We start from the raw sequence: 19,059 nt of genomic DNA, 5'->3' as shown, positions 1-19,059 counted from the left end.
TTCTGCTATAACCTGATGGGCAATTAATTATGTGTGAAATTATTCCTCAATTTTAAAATGAGCTGTAAGACTCCCTCCATCTCTGAAAGTAGGCTAATCATTCATCTGTGTTTATTTCTGTAAATTATACTCAGCAAATAACTCTGTCCAGTGAAATATCATATCTAGTCCAACAGCTAGTGCTAAACAGGAAGTAAGGTAGTTTGGAAAGGATTCTTTAGAGTTTATTAGGGTGAACTCAAGCAGTTAGTTGCATTATTATTGGACTCAGTGTTCCTGCTTTGGCAAACTAGATTGCTGGTGTATGGGGCTCAGACAGAAAGAAAAAGTGACAAACATTGCACATGCACTGAAATAGTGAGTGAATGGAGAGACCCATTCAAATGCAGAGAAAGATAAGAAATGAGAATAAAGATACCTATTCCTAGTTTGTTTAAAGAGAGAAAGCTCACCTTGAACTCAGAAGGGCAGTATGATGGGGGTTACTGTGGTAATAGTTTCATTACTAAAGAATTAACTGTGCATTCTTTGTATCTCAGGTTGACTAGGAAATAGTCACAAAGGGAGTAAATGCCAGAAACAGAACTGGAGCTCAGCTCTCCCAAATCCCTAAGATATGCTTAGCTCTCTGGACCATGAGCCCTAGCTATTCCTTAGGGATTACGAAACACCTTGATTTTATGTATCCTTATTGCACGCTGTTCCAGATTGCCAATGTGTTAGATTCACTGCCTGAGTTATTTGTATGACTATTTGTATAACATTAGCCATCATGGCCTGAATGGCAATTTTAGTTTTTATTGCAGGCATTCCTGAAACACCCCCAGCTGCGCTACTGTGACTGTATGAATTCAGAGAATTTATCAATTACTCAGCCCCACATTTTAGGACAATTACATAATTAAAACAAAAACCCTAAATAAGTCATTACAATAGACACAAGAAGAAAGGCCCTATTTAGCTGCTTTACCATGCATAATAGCAATTAGTGGCTTGCAAAGTTATGGACTTCTCTTTGGCCTAGTATGAAAGGGAAATTATCAATAGCCCTTTAAAACTGTGTATGAATTTAATGGAATTAAAGGACAGGATTATTGGTCAGGTCATAGAATAAAAGTAATAGTAACAGTAAAAGTAGAAACAAACATGAGTTAACATTCACTGAAGACTCACAGAGTACCAGGTACTAGGCTAAACATATTACTCCATTTATCTCACATATTCTAAAAACACCCACATGAGGCAAGTATAATTAGTTTCTGCATCTTAACTTATTTAAGATCATACTTCCAGTTCAATGTGATGACCCTACCCTGACCCTCCTATACTTATGTGGACCTGGGATGACTAACTTTCTCTATATATTCCAGGCCACACATGATTATGGTACAAGAAGTAGGTATTTTCAAGAAATATTACATACCTCTGAGGACAGGATCCACTGGTCCAGCCACAGGGCCCTGTGCCAGTTGGAACATAAGTGACTTGGTTGTCCAGTATCACTGTTGGAGATAATCTGGTATGTACATAAGCACACCAGTTCCTAAGGAAGAGATCATTTTTGTTAGATAAAAATTATTGTCAGAAAGAATTCTTTTCATCAAAGTTATTTGCATAGACCTGTATCTACTGTCAGTACTGTGTATCAGATACATTGAAAACTTGATATCTGGCTTTAAAACATCTAGAAATGACAGAAAACATATGTTATTTCATTATTTTACTTATGGACAGTAGAGAAGCACTGTAAGGGGAGATTTGAGAAGATGGCGGAAGAGTAAGACGCGGAGATCACCCTCCTCCCCACAGATACATCAGAAATACATCTACACGTGGAACAGCCACTACAGAACACCTACTGAACGCTGGCAGAAGACCTCAGACCTCCCAAAAGGCAAGAAACTCCCAACGTACCTGGGTAGGGCAAAAGAAAAAAAACAGAGACAAAAGAATAGGGACGGGACCTGCACCAGTGGGAGGGAGCCGTGAAGGAGGAAAGCTTTCCACACACTAGAAGCCCCTTCGCGGGCGGAGACTACGGGTGGCGGAGGGGGGGAGCTTCGGTGTCGCGGAGGAGAGCGCAGCCACAGGGGTGCAGAGGGCAAAGCGGAGAGATTCCTGCACAGAGGATTGGTGCCGACCGACACTCACCAGCCCGAGACGCTTGTCTGCTCCCCCGCCGGGGCGGGAGGGGCTGGGAGCTGAGGCTCGGGCTTTGGTTGGAGCGCAGGGAGAAGACTGGGGTTGGTGGCATGAACACAGCCTGAAGGGGTTAGTGCGCCACGGCTGGCCGGGAGGGAGTCCGAGAAAAAGTCTGGAGCTGCCAAAGAGGCAAGAGACTTTTTCTTCCCTCTTTGTTTCCTGGTGCGCGAGGAGAGGGGATTAAGAGCGCTGCTTAAAGGAGCTCCAGAGACGGGCGTGAGCCGCGGCTAAAAGAGCGGACCCCAGAGACGGGCGTGGGACGCTGGGGCTGCTGTTGCCGCTGCCAAGAAGCCTATGTGCGAGCACAGGTTACTATCCACACCGCCCCTCCCGGGAGCCTGTGCAGCCCGCCACTGCCAGGGTCCCGGGATCCAGGGACAACTTCCCTGGGAGAATGCACAGCGCGCCTCACGCTGGTGCAACGTCACGCCGGCCTCTGCCGCCGCAGGCTCGCCCCGCCTCCGTACCCCTCCCTCCCCCCGGCCTGAGTGAGCCAGAGCCCCCGAATCAGCGGCTCCTTTAACCCCGTCCTGTCTGAGCGAAGAGCAAACACCCTCCTGCGACCTACACGCAGAGGCGGGGCCATTTCCAAAGCTGAGCCCCAGGAGCTGTGCGAACAAAGAAGAGAAAGGGAAATCTCTCCAAGCAGCATCAGGAGCAGCGGATTAAATATCCGCAGTCAACGTGATGTACCTGCATCTGTGGAATACCTGGATAGATAATGAATCATCCCAAATTGAGGAGGTGGACTTTGGGAGCAACATATATTATTTTTTCCCCTTTCCTCTTTTTGTGAATGTGTATGTGTATGCTTCTGTGTGAGATTTTGTCTATAGCTTTGCTTTCGCCATTTGTCCTAGGGTTCTGTCCATCCATTCTTTTTTACTTAAAATTTCTTTTAATAATTATTTTTTATTTTAATAACTTTATTTTATTGTATCTTACTTAATTTTATCCTCTTTCTTTTTTTCTTTCTTTCTTTCTACTTTTTCTCCCTTTTATTCTGAGCCGTGTAGATGAAAGGCTCTTGGTGCTCCAGCCAGGAGTCAGTGCTGTGCCTCTGAGGTGGGAGAGCCAACTTCAGGACACCGGTCCACAAGAGACCTCCCAGCTCCACATAATATCAAACGGCGAAAATCTCCCAGAGATCTCCATCTCAACACCAACACCCAGCTTCACTCAAAGACCAGCAAGCTACAGTGCTGGACACCCTATGCCAAACAACTAGCAAGACAGGGACACAGCCCCATCCATTAGCAGAGAGGCTGCCTAAAATCATAATAAGGCCACAGACACACCAAAACACACCACCAGACGTGGATCTGCCCATCAGAAAGACAAGATCCAGCCTCATCCATGAGAACACAGGCACTAGTCCCCTCCACCAGGAGGCCTACACAACCCACTGAACCAACCTTAGCCACTGGGCACAGACACCAAAAACAACGGGAACTACAAACCTGCAGCCTGCGAAAAGGAGACCCCCAAACAGTAAGATAAGCAAAATGAGAAGACAAAAAAACACACAACAGATGAAGGAGCAAGGTAAAAACCCACCAGACCTAACAAATGAAGAGGAAATAGGCAGTCTACCTGAAAAAGAATTCAGAATAATGATAATAAAGATGATCCAAAATCTTGGAAATAGAATAGAGAAAATGCAAGAAACATTTAACAAGGACCTAGAAGAACTAAATAGGAAACAAGCAGAGATGACCAACACAATAAATGAAATTAAAAATACTCTAGAAGGGATCAATAGCAGAATAACTGAGGTAGAAGAACAGATAAGTGACCTGGAAGATAAAATAATGGAAATAAGTACTGCAAAACAGAATTTTAAAAAAGGATGAAAAGAACTGAGGATAGTCTCAGAGACCTCTGGGACAACATTAAACACACCAACATTTGAATTATAGGGGTCCCAGAAGAAGAAGAGAAAAAGAAAGGGACTGAGAAAATATTTGAAGAGATTATCGTTGAAAAATTCCCTAATATGGGAAACGAAATAGTTAATCAAGTCCAGGAAGCACAGAGAGTCCCATACAAGATAAATCCAAGAAGAAACATGCCAAGACACATATTAATCAAACTATCAAAAAACAAATACAAAGAAAACATATTAAAAGCAGCAAGGGAAAAACAACAAATAACACAGAAGGGAATCCCCATCAGGTTAACAGCTGATCTTTCAGCAGAAACTCTGCAAGCCAGAAGGGAGTGGCAGAACATATTTAAAGTGATGAAGGAGAAAAACCTACAAACAAGATTACCTAGCAAGGATCTCATTCAAATTTGATGGAGAAATTAAAACGTTTACAGACAAGCAAAAGCTGAGAGAGTTCAGCACCACCAAACCAGCTTTACAACAAATGCTAAAGGAACTTCTCTAGGGAAGAAACACAAGAGAAGGAAAAGACCTACAATAACAAACCCAAAACAATTAAGAAAATGGGAATAGGAACATACATATCGATAATTACCTTAAATGTAAATGGATTAAATGCTCCAACCAAAAGACACAGATGGGCTGAATGGATACAAAAGCAAGACCCATATATATGCTGTCTACAAGAGACTCACTTCAGACCTAGGAACACATACGGACTGAAAGTGAGGGGATGGAAAAAGATATTCCATGCAAATGGAAATCAAAAGAAAGCTGGAGTAGCAATTCTCATATGAGACAAAATAGACTTTAAAATAAAGACTATTACAAGAGACAAAGAGGGACTACATAATGATCAAGGGATTGATCCAAGAAGAAGATATAACAATTATAAATATTTATGCTCCCAACATAGGAGCACCTCAATATATAAGGCAAATACTAACAACCATAAAAGGGGAAATCGACAGTAATACAATCATAGTCGGGGACTTTAACACCCCACTTTCACCAATGGACAGATCATCCAAAATGCAAGTAAATAAGGAAACACAAGCTTTAAATGATACACTAAACAAGACGGACTTAATTGATATTTATAGGACATGCCATCCAAAACCAACAGAATACACATTTTTCTCAAGTGCTCATGGAACATTCTCCAGGATAGATCATATCTTGGGTCACAAATCAAACCTTGGTAAATTTAAGAAAATTGAAATCATATCAAGTATCTTTTCCGACCACAATGCTATGAGGCTAGATATCAATTACAGGAAAAGATCTGTAAAAAATACAAATACATGGAGGCTAAACAATACACTACTTAATAACGAAGTGATCACTGAAGAAATCAAAGAGGAAATCAAAAAATACCTAGAAACGAATGACAATGGAGACACGACGACCCATAACCTATGGGACGCAGCAAAAGCATTTCGAATAGGGAAGTTTATATCAATACAATCCTACCTTAAGAAACAGGAACCATCTCAAATAAACAACCTAACCTGGCACCTGAGGCAATTAGAGAAAGAAGAACAAAAAACCCCCAAAGTTAGCAGAAGGAAAAAATCATAAAGATCAGATCAGAAATAAATGAAAAAGAAATGAAGGAAACGATAGGCAGGATCAATAAAACTAAAAACTGGTTCTTTGAGAAGCAAAGAGCAAACCATAATTCAAGAAGAGTCATGTGGGCTTCTCTGGTGGCGCAGTTGTTGGGAGTTCGCCTGCCAATGCAGGGGACACGGGTTCGTGCCCCGGTCCGGGAAGATCCCACATGCCGCGGAGTGGCTGGGCCCATGAGCCACTGAGCCTGTGCCTCTGGAGCCTGTGCTCTGCAACAGGAGAGGCCACAGCAGTGAGAGACCCACGTACCGCAAAAAAAAAAAAAAAAAAAGAGTCATGTACCAAAATGTTCATTGCAGCTCTATTTACAATAGCCAGGGCATGGAAGCAACCTAAGTGTCCATCAACAGATGAATGGATAAAGAAGATGTGGCACATATGTACAATAGAATATTACTCAGCCATAAAAGGAAACGAAATTGAGTTATTTGTAGTGAGGTGGATGGACCTAGAGTCATACAGAGTGAAGTGAGTGTGAAAGAGAAAAACAAATACCATATGCTAACACATATATATGGAATCTAAGAAGAAAAAAAAAGGTCATGAAGAACCTAGGGGTAAGACAGGAATAAAGACACAGACCTACTAGAGAATGGACTTGAGGATATGGGGAGGGGGAATGGTAAGCTGGGACAAAGTGAGAGAGTGACATGGACATATATACACTACCAAACGTAAAATAGATAGCTAGTGGGAAGCAGCCGCATAGCACAGGGAGATCAGCTCAGTACTTTGTGACCACCTAGAGGGGTGGGATAGGGAGGGTGGGAGGGAGGGAGACGCAAGAGGGAAGAGATATGGGAACATATGTATATGTATAACTGATTCACTTTGTTATAAAGCAGAAACTAACACCCATTGTAAAGCAATTATACTCCAATAAAGATGTTTAGAAAAAAGGCACTGTAAGATAAAAGTAAATTAAGAATAGATCAGAGCTAAAACCAGAATTTCTATTGTTTAGCTATAAGCTAAGTCAAAATCCAAAGTTGCCCTAACGCAGATATCAATATTAGACTGAGGTAGTGACTCAGACCTAGATCTGTTACTTCCATTGAACAATGTGCAGTAAGATGAAAATAAATAAACAAACAAGCAAATAAATAAATAATGTAAGGATCGAAAAAGAGGGGAAAATAACTTATTAGCAGCAGGTGATATGATTGTGAATAAAGAAAATATAAAGGAGTCTATATGTTAATGATTCTAATGAATGAGTTCATCAATTTAGTGAAGATCAATATAAAATGTTTTATAATTAATAAAAAAGTTTAGCCATACAGTTAAGATCAGTTATAGTTTGATGTGCTTACAACAAAGTTAAAAAAGATACTGTTTATAATAGGACAAATAACATTGTTCTTGTTAAACTTAACAGCATGTAAAACATTGACCAGCTTAAACTGGTTTTGCATCCTTAAAGAGGATGTTGATTACTCAAATCTTGAGTTATTTTACAGACAGCCCTGGGCATGTGCAAGACAGGAACCCATGTGTCCAGTATAACCCCAGAGCCGAGAATCTTCAGTCTGTGGAACTCAAAGAATAGACGTGTTGAGGCTTTTATGAAATGAGACGTTCTTCAACAAGGAAAATCTGGCTCCCAGCAACAGTGGGAGCTTATGTGGACTAATTGAAGACTAGCCAATCAGCTTCCAAGTTTGAAATTTCCCTAATCCCCTAAACTTCACCCCGAGCCCTGGATGGAGAAGACAGATGCGAGCGCCTTGCTTCCTGTTTCCTTGCCAGTCGATCTCGCAGTAGAGCTTTTATTTTCTCAAAAGCCAGTGCCTTGGTATTGGCTTCTGTGCACATTGGGCAAGGAGCCCTTGCTCGGTAGCAGTGTTGGTCACCACAAAGGGATGTAAATCTCATGACTGCCTGCCAAAGGCACCGCAGCCCCTGGCAGAGTGCAGGCCCTCATCACCCACCCTGAGCGGTCACCCAGACCAAACTTGTCTAGAGGGTCGGCTGTCACGTTGCTGCTTCCCGCTGCTGCTCTCCAGGCTCCTTGGTGCTACTTCCACTTTTTTTTTTTTTTTTTTTTGCGGTACGCGGGCCTCTCACTGTTGTGGCCTCTCCCGTTGCGGAGCACAGGCTCCGGACACGCAGGCTCAGCGGCCATGGCTCACGGGCCCAGCCGCTCCGCGGCATGTGGGATCTTCCCAGACCGGGGCACGAACCCGTGTCCCCTGCATCGGCAGGCGGACTCTCAACCACTGCGCCACCTGGGAAGCCCTGCTTTCACTTTTGAGAGAAGAAACCGCTCCTGGATCAGATGTCTTTTGGGTGAGTAACATTGTTAAAATGTGCCAGCACCTAAAGTTGTCTATTAACCTTCTCAGCATTGTGGGTTAGATTCCCACCCTAAGGGAGACAATATAAAAGGTTACAGCTGCCGAGGTACTCAAAGGATTGTGTCCTCAGACTGGATTTCTTTGTCCATGTTTGTCTATGTCTGTTTTGTTAGGATCGGTTAAGAGGGGTTGGCTCGTGGATGACTGTAGCAAAATATTAAACCTGGTATTAGTGAGAGTCCTCTGAATCAGGAGGTAAGATATTGCTGCCTGACTAGAAATCTTGCTTTACGCAGGGGTTGGTTTTTCACCCATGCCTAATAGGATTGCCTGGAGGTATAGATACAGGTGTGTGTTCTTAATGGAACCTGCCCCAATTACCATGTTGTGTGAGAGGGTAAAGGAGAAATGAGGGACTGTAAATCAGGAAAACTCTCCACTGAAGAACATGTTCTGTGCCTGGGTTAGAGGAAGTTCCACCCAAGACGCCTCTTTGGTGTCATTTTGCTCTGGTCATCCTGAGAAAAAGCCCTTCCAAAATGGGGTATGTCAACGATATACTTGCTAATTTAACAGGAAGGGAAAAGAAGAAACATGTGATCATACCAGTCAGTCTAAGGAGTAAGCACAGTAAAAACAAATAGGAAATATAAGAAGTCAAATTAGTGAAATGGGAGCTAGGAGAAAAATCGTCTATTTCCAAATTGGTGGTCAGCATGGAATAACAAGCACACCTGTGTCTTTAGAGTGAGTTAACGAAAGGCAGAGACTAAAGAAACAAAACAGGTGGGACAATGTTATTAGACAAATAGGAATTTAAGAAAGGTTGAGATTGTTAAGGCAGTAACAGGACAAAGAGGAATTGTGTATAATTACTTGCAGTTTAAATAAGAAATATGGTGGTCAGACTTGGCCTACGTTTAGCCAACTGTAAAGCAAAGCAAAAAAATCTTCCAAAACACAGACAAAACTTGATAACAGCTATTTTCAACAATCTCACTAAGAATTCTCTTTAAGTATTAAACACATTTGAGAGTGGCTGGAGAGGGTTGAAGTATTTTGAAGATGGAGATAATGTTTTCTAATGGAAATAATATCTATCAACTGGATATAGAACTCTTATCAGTAAGTTTGTACCTGTCCTTTCTGATAATGTGGCTCTTTTAGCTACGTGCTTTTATCCTATAAATGGTAACGTATTATGTTCTTAATTCTATATGACTTCCTACTGTATATGGTATACTGGAGTTATGAAAAAGAAGAAAATGACTTTCTTTTGTAACACTGCCTAGCTCCAACATAGGCTAGAGTCGGGGAAAATGGCCTGAGAATGGGTCTTCGAATTACAACACGAACTTACAATTAAGACTTCTTTTGCAAAAGAGGAAAAATTGGAGGAAATCAGCTGTCTCCCTGTTTCTTGCAAGAGAAGAGGCCTTTATACAATTGGGCACATTTTCGTTTTTCCTCAGTGAGAGTTTTAACCCTCTTTTGTATGAGCCAAGCCAGCAGGCATTGAACTGCTTTTAAGTGTGTAAATATGTATGTAAAAAGGAAACTTTGCCAGGAGGAACAAACATTGGTGGTGCTACATACCATGGGCTACATGGAGGCCTAAATGCATTCTACCTGGAAATTGCCCAGACGTCTAGATTAGCTCATCTGTGATCTCTGCTGGGGAGGTAAAATGTTTTGATCTTCTCCCATGAAGATTAAACTCCAGCATGCTCAGAAAGAAGTGAGGCCTTGATTATTTCAACCTGTATCCTCTGTCAAATTCAGCTCTGAGTCTCAGGCAGCCTCCCCACTTCACTTTCTTCAAGGGGATACAGTCACCTCTTCAACCCTCCTCCCTATTGGGTATGTTTTTCAGGGTGGCGAGTGAAACAGAGGCTGGACTTTCCTAGGCTCCTCTGCGGTAGGCAAGTCCACCTCAGCACATGGGGGAGAAATACTAGGATTCTCTGACTAAACTGGCTACAGTCTTGGAACTGCTTGGACGGATTCCTTGGCAGCTGGGAAGCATGCATGTAGCCTACGGTTCTGACAGCCATCTCCAGTGGAAAGCTTTCCAGTGTTCCCTAAGTGAATCCTCAAGTCCAAGCTAGTCATCTTGGAGACTTGGTCCTCAGTGGCTTCTCAGGGAATTCTTATAGCCAAGGTGTAGATAGTCACTGCTATATTGGCTTGCTTCTTTCCAGAAACCAAATTAGGAGATGGAATGGGTTCTTAAACCCTCGGGTTCTTGCTTTCTCTCTCATGCCTCTTGAGGCTGGTTGATTTCCCTCTGCTTTTTGAGGGGAGTGAGGGAAGGTCCTTTTCTAGAGATTTGCAACCCACAGACTGTTCTCAGCTCTTGCGTTTGAAACCTGGAATACTGACCGAGCTGTGGCTTAGGAGTCTCGTGTTCACACACGTGCTCTTTCTCTCCAAACTTCCATTCTCAGAGGGGCTGGCTAACCCCTCAGAACTAGCACTAAGGGGGAAAGCCTTTGAGGGGGGCAAGCCTCTAGTGTGCCAAGGTGCTTCCTATAAAGGAAGAAGTGTGCTTTGAGTCCCCAGATGTGCCTTCCTTCATCTCCCGTGAACTCAAGGGTTTTCCAGATGCAGCCAACATTGCTGCATCACACAGACCTCGAGTTTCTGGTAAAGCTGCTGGTTGACACCAGGCCCAATTCATGAAGGCTAGGAAAGGCCTTTCCAGGCTCTTGCTGTATGTCACCAAATAAGCAAATTTTGAGAATTTGACCATCTCACGTGTTCAGAGGGTATAGAGAACTCATATATACTGTTGGTAGAAATATATGGTAAAACCACTTTGAAAAGCAGTGTGTTAATATCATGTAATAATGAACATGCGTATACTGACCCAGCAGTTACACTTCTAGATATATACTTTAGAGAAACTCTTGCACTTGTGTTCCAGGAATCATGTTATCTGAGTATTTATAGTAGCAAGCATTATTCATAACTATCAAAACCTATAAGTAGTTTAAATGTCCATTTACCATAGAATGGAGAAATACATTGAAATATTTACACATAGGTATTATTCACCAGTTAAACAAAGGGACTGTAATATCCAATAACCCAAATTTAACTTATAATAAACTTGTGTGATGCAAGCAAGTTACAGAAATAATACCATACAATGTTTATTTCTTACATAAAGCTAAAATATAAAAGTGAATGATACACTGTTAGGGATACATATGGTAAAATTAGGTATTATAATACATCTACTTTGTATCAAATATAGCACAGTTTTAAATGATATGATTAAGAATAACAAATAAATCCTGCCTTACAGAAAGATTTAGCTGAATTGCTGTTCTGATCCACATGTCTTATCAATTAGACCATATTGTATCCATAACTTTTCTCAAGCCCGTTTCTAAAAACTTTTGTTTATATCCATCCATGTATGCTTACAGTCTTCAACATATAAGATAGTAGAGGAATATGAATTGACTATGCTCCAGTGAAGCTGAGAAACTTTAACAGCATCAAAGTAGGCCATTTGCCACAAAAATGCCATGATCAGACAAAAACAGCCTTTATTAAAATACCTATTTTTAGATGACATTCTGGTAGAAACCATCCAAAATCATATAGATACTGTTTAGGAAAACAAAAATCAGCCTCATTTCTGGTTGTAATACCAGTTATTTTATTATAAAACATCCTATGCTAAACTGTAGAAAGTTCTTAATAACTGTAGATTGAATGATTGGATTATAGCATGATTTTTTTTTCTCTTTACTTTTCTGTTTCTGTCATTTTCTCCCTATTGTGAATATGTACCTTGTTATGTTAAATTTATATTCTTCCCTCTCATTTGTTTTCGGAGGTTTTTTTTTATCGAGGGTAGAGGCAGAAATGATTTACAAAATATAGTACTAAAGGAAATGCTACGTGACTATAAAATCAAATCACTATGAGTTCAAATTAATATGAGATGTACGCCACTAAATCAGTAAAACATAAGAACTCTATGCTGCTTAAAATAATAATTATTATTATAATTAAAATAATACAAAAGTCAACCTAAATGTTAAAAAACAAAGATTGAACACATTTTTCCCCAGAGTAGAGTCACTAAAGTTAGTAAACATCTGCTTTGGAATATTTAGGCCTCTTTGGACCAAAATGTCCCTCTACAAATAAAGCTGACTCAGTCATTCATCTGTCTAAGGCAGATAAATAGAGCACTATACAGCTTATTGTGCAAGGTTCTTTTGAAAATTCAGTTCCATAAAGGCATAAAAAGACACATTGGTACATTTTGTTCAAGCATGGTGATACTTGGAAAAATAATGTGAAACTAAGTACGGCAAAAACAGGAAATAAAAATTTTTAAATTAATAAAGACACCATGATAAAGGAATATTTTAAAAATAGATTTCTCCTGCAAATCCACTGATTATCCTAATTACAGAGAATGTCTAACTTCATCAGAAGCACAAATTATCTGTCACGTGAGCATTGGCTGAATGACTATGGAGGGCACAGGGTGAGGCAGGAAAAAAGTACCACCGTCCCTACATACCCTGGGTACTGAAAAAAAAGAAAAAGAGATGGTTGTTAGAAAGATAGATTGACAAACAGAAAGATATTGTTTGTGAGAATAAATCAGTGTCACCTGCGGAGATTGTTTAAAACCCTAAATAGTAAAACCATTTCATGACTAAAATAGTTGAGTAGGCAAAAAAGCAGATTGCCAGTGGCCCAGCAATCTTTGATCCAGTATCAATTGGAAGAACAATCCACAGCCAAAGAGCCCCTGGTGTGACTTGTAATTAGTTTTATGCCACCGATGAAATAAGCTCATTAAGAGAAGTTAAAAATGTAAATATAAATTTAAAACGTAATAATCTGAAAATATAAGTTTAAAAACAGAAAGTTCAGCATGGTGAAATAGTGACAGGCCAGTATAAAAACAAATGTAATGACCCCAGACAAGTATTTTTGCTTAAATCTAGAAATCCTTTGTACCTTTCCAGAGTGATTATGGCGGACAGAGGGCAGTTTCTTTGAAGTATTGAGCTTTCTGTGGGGTCCGAACACTCCAAACAGCAGGCTTCATTTGGGATTCTCTTTAATGGTAATAACAGTGTTGCTTTTGTGCGGCAACATGTACTGAAAAAAGCTTGTATTGATCCTTTGGATTTTCCAAGTTAATAGGTAAAATGTTTGTTTGAAGAAAAAGCAGACATCTTTTGTTATTTATGAACATGAGCCTGGCTTGCAGAACTTACAAAACAAAAGGGAGGAAAGGATTCTATTTTGACATAGACAACTTGAAGTCTTGTGGATAATGAACTAAGAAAAGCATTGTAAGTAAACAATCACTGTACTTTTGATTGAAACATTTTAGAAATCCAGTCTTCCAAGGAGCCGTGAAAACACTAAATTAAAAACAAAGATTCCGTAAATTGGTCATTTGCCATTTGAAGTGTACCCTGACCAAACCCTGGTCCAAACATATCCATTCTTATCCTGAATTGAGAGTGGACTGAAGCAAAAAAGGATTCATTTAAATAATGACCATGACAAATATTTTCCTTAAGAAATAGAAGACGTCAATCTAAGAATTAATGTTATTTATTTATACTAGTCCTTAGAGCACAGATTAATAAATTGCTTGTCATCCTGTTCGTAGAAGACAATGTTTAAACATTCATATTCATAACCTGTGATTTGAATTGACACAATAGCATGAAAATACCAAGTCCTGAGGCTATTCACTAGAAATCAAGGTAAACCAGCAAAATCCCCTCCATAAACTAGCCAATGATATGTAATTTTCTCTTGGAAGTTGGAGAAGATTTTCTGCTTGGGGAGATGATGTATTTAAGGACATTTTGGCTTTGTTTCCTGTCATCCCGTATTGAGATGAACTTAGGGATTCAATGAGGAACAAGAGAAAATGAAACAACTTATTAGCCATTAGCTTGTTTGTTAAATGTGACTTCCTCATCGATACAATAAATATAATAATATTACCTACCTACCTCACAGGATTGTTGTGAGATTAAATGACTTAATATATGTAAAACGCTGCTGCTGGTAATGCCTAGATGATTCAGAGAGCTCAGTAGGATTTTTTATGAAGGGCATAGGTATCTATATAGCTATATATGTGTATGTATATATCTCCCATTTTGTTTTTGGCCTCGTACACCAGTAGAGATTGCTCCTTTCTTGTTTCTGTAATGACCTGATAAATTCATCTTTACCATAATTGCTTATGTATATCAGGTCAATAATAAGTTCCAGAAAACCATGACAGAAGACTATTATTGGTGTTGTTCAATTCATATGAAGAGGCTTAGCTCTCAGAAGAAATAGATTCTAAATGTCTCTATAGTCTTAAGTAGTTATGAACAAAAATACTTCCTAAATGTTATGTAATTTTTATAGGAATCTTTATTTTTTTCAATCAAACTAAAAAGAAAAGATGAAATTATTAATTATTAATTATAATGAGAGACCAGGATTTACAGGTAGTTCATCAGTCATAAATGAGAAAGGAAATATACCCAGTGTGAAAGAAATATTAACAGAAATTGGAAGTAAGCATTTAGATTTAGTAAAAAGATTCTTAATATGTAAATCACACACAAATAAAGCATTAGACTTTTTATATTTAGTTTTGGCTATTAGTCCAAAAGATAAGTCCATCTTGATACAAATCTCCTTAAGAAAATTACTGTTTTCAAATTAAAAAAATATTGTGGTTCATTTTATTTTAGTGTAAATACCTTTATATAGGCCATCCTTTTTCAAAAGTCTACATAATATATAAACTAGGATAGAAGTATTAGTTTTATAAAAGAGTCATGTAAATATTTGAAACAAATCTTGAGAGGCAATCATGAAAAGCTCAGATTACGGGGAATTTCTGATACTTTAATTTTCTGGTTAATTTAGGTTTTAAGATGAAACCCCTTTTATATACCAACTTTTGCAATGAAAATCTTTTGTCAGGCATCACTGATTTGCCTTCCATGGTGGGCACAGTGTAGTATGTAATTGAGTTTTTAATGATATATGCTGTATAGTACCTCAGAGTCACAAATCATTGTGTACATACAATAATAATACTAATAATAATTTCTCAGTGTAAAATTTTAGGAGAATGAGCTGAGTGTGTCCCCCTCTCAGGATGTGCATGGAGTTTGCTTTTTGGATCCAACCTATTTTCAAAGTTTTAAAGCCAATGACAGTACATTTTTAAGAGGTACACTGAATTAGATATAAACATACATATGTTATACCTAAGAAACAATTCTTAAAGTTACCTTAATTAAACTTTTTTCACAAATTTGTTTTATTTTACCTAATTTTATTTTTTTGTTTGTTTTCCCCATCCTGTTACTTCAACGTATTCAGGGACATTGTAAATTCTATTCCAGTAGGTGTCAGACTTTCCCAGTGTGCAGACCACAGAGCCTCAGGAAAGGCAGGCTAATAGGTGCTGTGATGCTTAATTCTATACTTAAACCAGTTGTTCCTATAAACTGACTGTTTTAGCATTTCCTGAAATAACACATTTTTAAATTAATATTTTGGTATTTAAAGAAACAGAAGGTGTACAAACATTTCTTGTTTAATCACCTAGACTGTATAAGCACTCCTTAAATTCTGGCATGTATCATACAATATGTATGTGTATATTCAGCAGCAATTTAGTGAGTAGAAATATCAAAGAAATAAAAAAGGAAACGATTAATGAGAAAAAACTGAGATACAGAATATACTTTAGTATTTTCACTGGCAGTAATGTAGTAGATACATTTATTTCTCAAGGACATAAAAAATACTCTTTAATATAATGGTGTGTTTCTTTTTAGAATTTAACAGCATGTGAGAATAATCCCCTTGGATGCTACTAGGCCACTGATAAGAACTTTGCCAACTACACACGATAAAGCCTGAATGTTTGTGTCCCCCCAAAATTCATTTGTTGACATCCAAATTCCCATTGTGATAATATTGAGAGATGGGGATTTTGGGAGGTGGCTAGGTATAAGGGCTTAGTGCCCTTATAAAAGTGTCCCTAGAGAGATCCCTCATGCCTTCCACAATGTGGGAGTACAATGAGAAGTCAGGAATCTGAAAAAGGCCATGCTGGCAACCCGTTCCTGGGTTTCCAGCTTCCAGAACTGTGAGAAATAAATTTCTGTTGTTTATAAGGAACCCAGTCGCTCATTTTGTTATAACAGCCTGAATGGACTAAGATGGCATCTGAATTTAATTGACCAGATTTTTCATATTTAAAACCTCATAATTTACAGAATTAAGCAGAAAAATGCATATTACAATAGGCAGCAGAGTTAATTTAGTGGTTAGTTTTTGTAATTTTAAACCATTAAATTTTAAATTTTAAATTTTCTATTACAAGTGGTTTAATAAAAGACTTGTAGAATTTATCATGTTAGACATATTAGAAATCAGAATTCATTTAACTTGAGCCACCTATTTGTACATAAAGCAAGTTATATAGCTTATAGAAAGAATAAACAAGTGAAATTCTAAAATAAATAAAGTCAATAAACTCAGCAAATATAGTATTCATCTTGTTTCATATTCAACTTTTCCCTTCTGGCCCTTTCATTAACATTTTACCATATTTATGGCCATTCTATATGCAAAATCAAATACAATGACAAACAAGTAAGTGGGAAACTCTCTGGAAGAGCTCTGATTTCTGCCCTCTCTCCCTCCTCCCTTTCATTAAAAAAAAGAAAGGCAGAAAGAAAGAAAAACTCCTCAATTGAGCATCCATATTTCTATAGTTCTCATATTTCCCAAACTTATATTTCTAGTCTTTATCTCTACTGTGAACTCCAAATCTATCCAATAATCAGTCATTCCACAGAGTTTTGTGGAGCTCTCTCTATGTGCAGGGGACTATTGTTGGCAGTGAATAGAATAATAATAAGTAAGAAGGTCAAGGGTCCTATTTTCACAGAATGTATTTTGTGGAAAAATATAAAATACACAACTGTCTGCATAAATAGACCCAATAATTTCAAATAAATGCTCTGAAGAAAAATTAAGGGTGATAAGATAAGGATGGCAACTTTCCATTGGGTGGTCGGAGAAGGTCTACTTGAGGGAGGGACATTAAAGCTCAAATTGCATAAGAAAAGGAGTCATTTGTCTAAATGCTGAGGGAAGAGCATTCTCTCAAGAGCAAACAGGAGTTTCCTTGAGATATGTATTAACTTGACATGGTCAGTAACCAGGAGGAAGGCCAGTGTGGCTGGAGGAGATTGAGTGGAGTGAGCTTGGAGCATGGTAGAAAATGAGATCATAAAGATAGGCAGGGGTCATGTCAAGCAGGACCCTATGTGCATGGTAAGGATTTAGGATTTTACTCTAAATGTATTGGAAAGCTACTAAGTGATTTTGAGCATGTGAGCAAAATACTAAATTTCACAGGTTTTAAAACATCTCTGAAATCAGGAATATATTTTGAAATCAATGATATATTTTAGTCACTACTAGTCAGACGGTAGTTTTTGTCATTGCCTTAGAAATGTCTTAACCAGTTTCATTTATATCTTCATTTCAAGGAGGCAAAAGTGATATAAAAACTCTGAGATAAATCTGAACACTTTAAATAACGTCATACTTTCTGATTAGTACATAAAATCACATCACAATAGATGAAGTCTTACATCCAATGAAATGCATTAACCTGAATTAAAGTTTAAATACCTTAAATGTATACAATGTTCTATGTCCAAAGTATTCAATAAAAAAAAAGTTTGAAAGATCTCACACGTGTAGAGGCAAGAGTGGAAACGTGGACAAGTTAGGAGACTAAGTAGTAGATAATGGTGGCTGAGAATAACATGGTGTGGTGAAGGTGGAGAGAAGCTGGCAGATTTGGAGGATATTGGAGGGAACACCAAGAAGACTTCTTGATTGATTATATAAAGGACAAGAGAGAAAAAGTGTAAAGTGTATACCCAAGGTTTCTAGTTATGCAACTAGCCATTCACTGAGATGAAGATTCAAGTACGTGTGTGCAGGGGTTGGGATTGTGAGAGAAGTTAGGTAGGCAGTTAATGCCTATCAATATCTCGTTTCACCTACTATCCTCTCAGGGAAAGCTCATAACCTCCAGGGTAGACCACTCATTCTGTTATGTACTCTCATAAACTTCGTTCAGAATGTTTGTTCATCACCATTTTGATTCAGCATCAGCATTTGTGATGTACTGTTTTTCCTCCCCATGCCCTTTTCCCACTGGACTGCAGATTCCATGAGGACAGAACAGGTGGGAGTTTGTCTTCACTGTTTTACCCTCAGCACAAGCACAATGCTCGGGACATATTAGGTCCTGAGCAAATATCGGTTCAATACCTAAAAGCATTAATCCCAATTTCTTCTTTTTATCCTGCCTGTTTCAAAGTGCTTGGTCACTGACCAACACCCACTGTTCCAGACAGGAAACCACAGCTCTGGTGTAGCCAGGAGTTCCTGTGGTGGTAAGATGAGGGAAAGTACAAGATGAGACAAAAATATGCCAGAAAAATTCTATTGACAGAAGTATTCCTTTTACATAGAACCACTATAAAATTCCAAAAATAGTAAGAAAAAAACCCAAAACCTAAGATGAGTTTATCCCAAGTCAACAAGGTTTTATTATACAGAAATATTTCTTTGGGAAGGATTCATCTATACATTCACATATTGATCCATAAACTTTACATTCAGCTTGTTAAATACTGTATACTTATTGTAAACCAAACACTTTACTAGCACTGGAAATCTGTCCCTAAATGCAAGGAGATCACAAGTTCACTGTAATTATAACATACCATTGTAAGTGCGGTGATAGAAGAATTCGAAGAGAGGTAAGTGAACAGTTAGAAGGGCCACATAACTGAGCCTGAGAAAGCTTCCTGGAGGTATTATCAGGTGTAAAAGAAGTAGGTGAGGGCTTCCCTGGTGGCGCAGTGGTTGAGAGTCTGCCTGCCGATGCAGGGGACACGGGTTCGTGCCCCGGTCCGGGAGGATCCC

The 19,059-nt window shown here is 38.8% G+C and overlaps 1 protein-coding gene across 1 annotated transcript in view; it reads right to left on the bottom strand.

Annotated features, from left to right (window-relative positions):
* Positions 1–19,059, bottom strand: part of MMRN1 (multimerin 1) — a 64,889-nt gene that overhangs the window by 42,001 nt on the left and 3,829 nt on the right. Inside the window, exon 2 of the mRNA XM_081227959.1 lies at positions 1,424–1,543. Coding sequence (XP_081084085.1) covers positions 1,424–1,543 — 120 coding nt within the window. The remainder of the gene's footprint in view (positions 1–1,423; positions 1,544–19,059) is intronic.

Source organism: Mesoplodon bidens, assembly GCF_964165515.1.
Source record: "Mesoplodon bidens genome assembly, chromosome: 1".
Classification (NCBI taxonomy): Eukaryota; Metazoa; Chordata; class Mammalia; order Artiodactyla; family Ziphiidae; genus Mesoplodon; species Mesoplodon bidens.
This window is presented reverse-complemented; position numbering and strand designations above follow the sequence as displayed.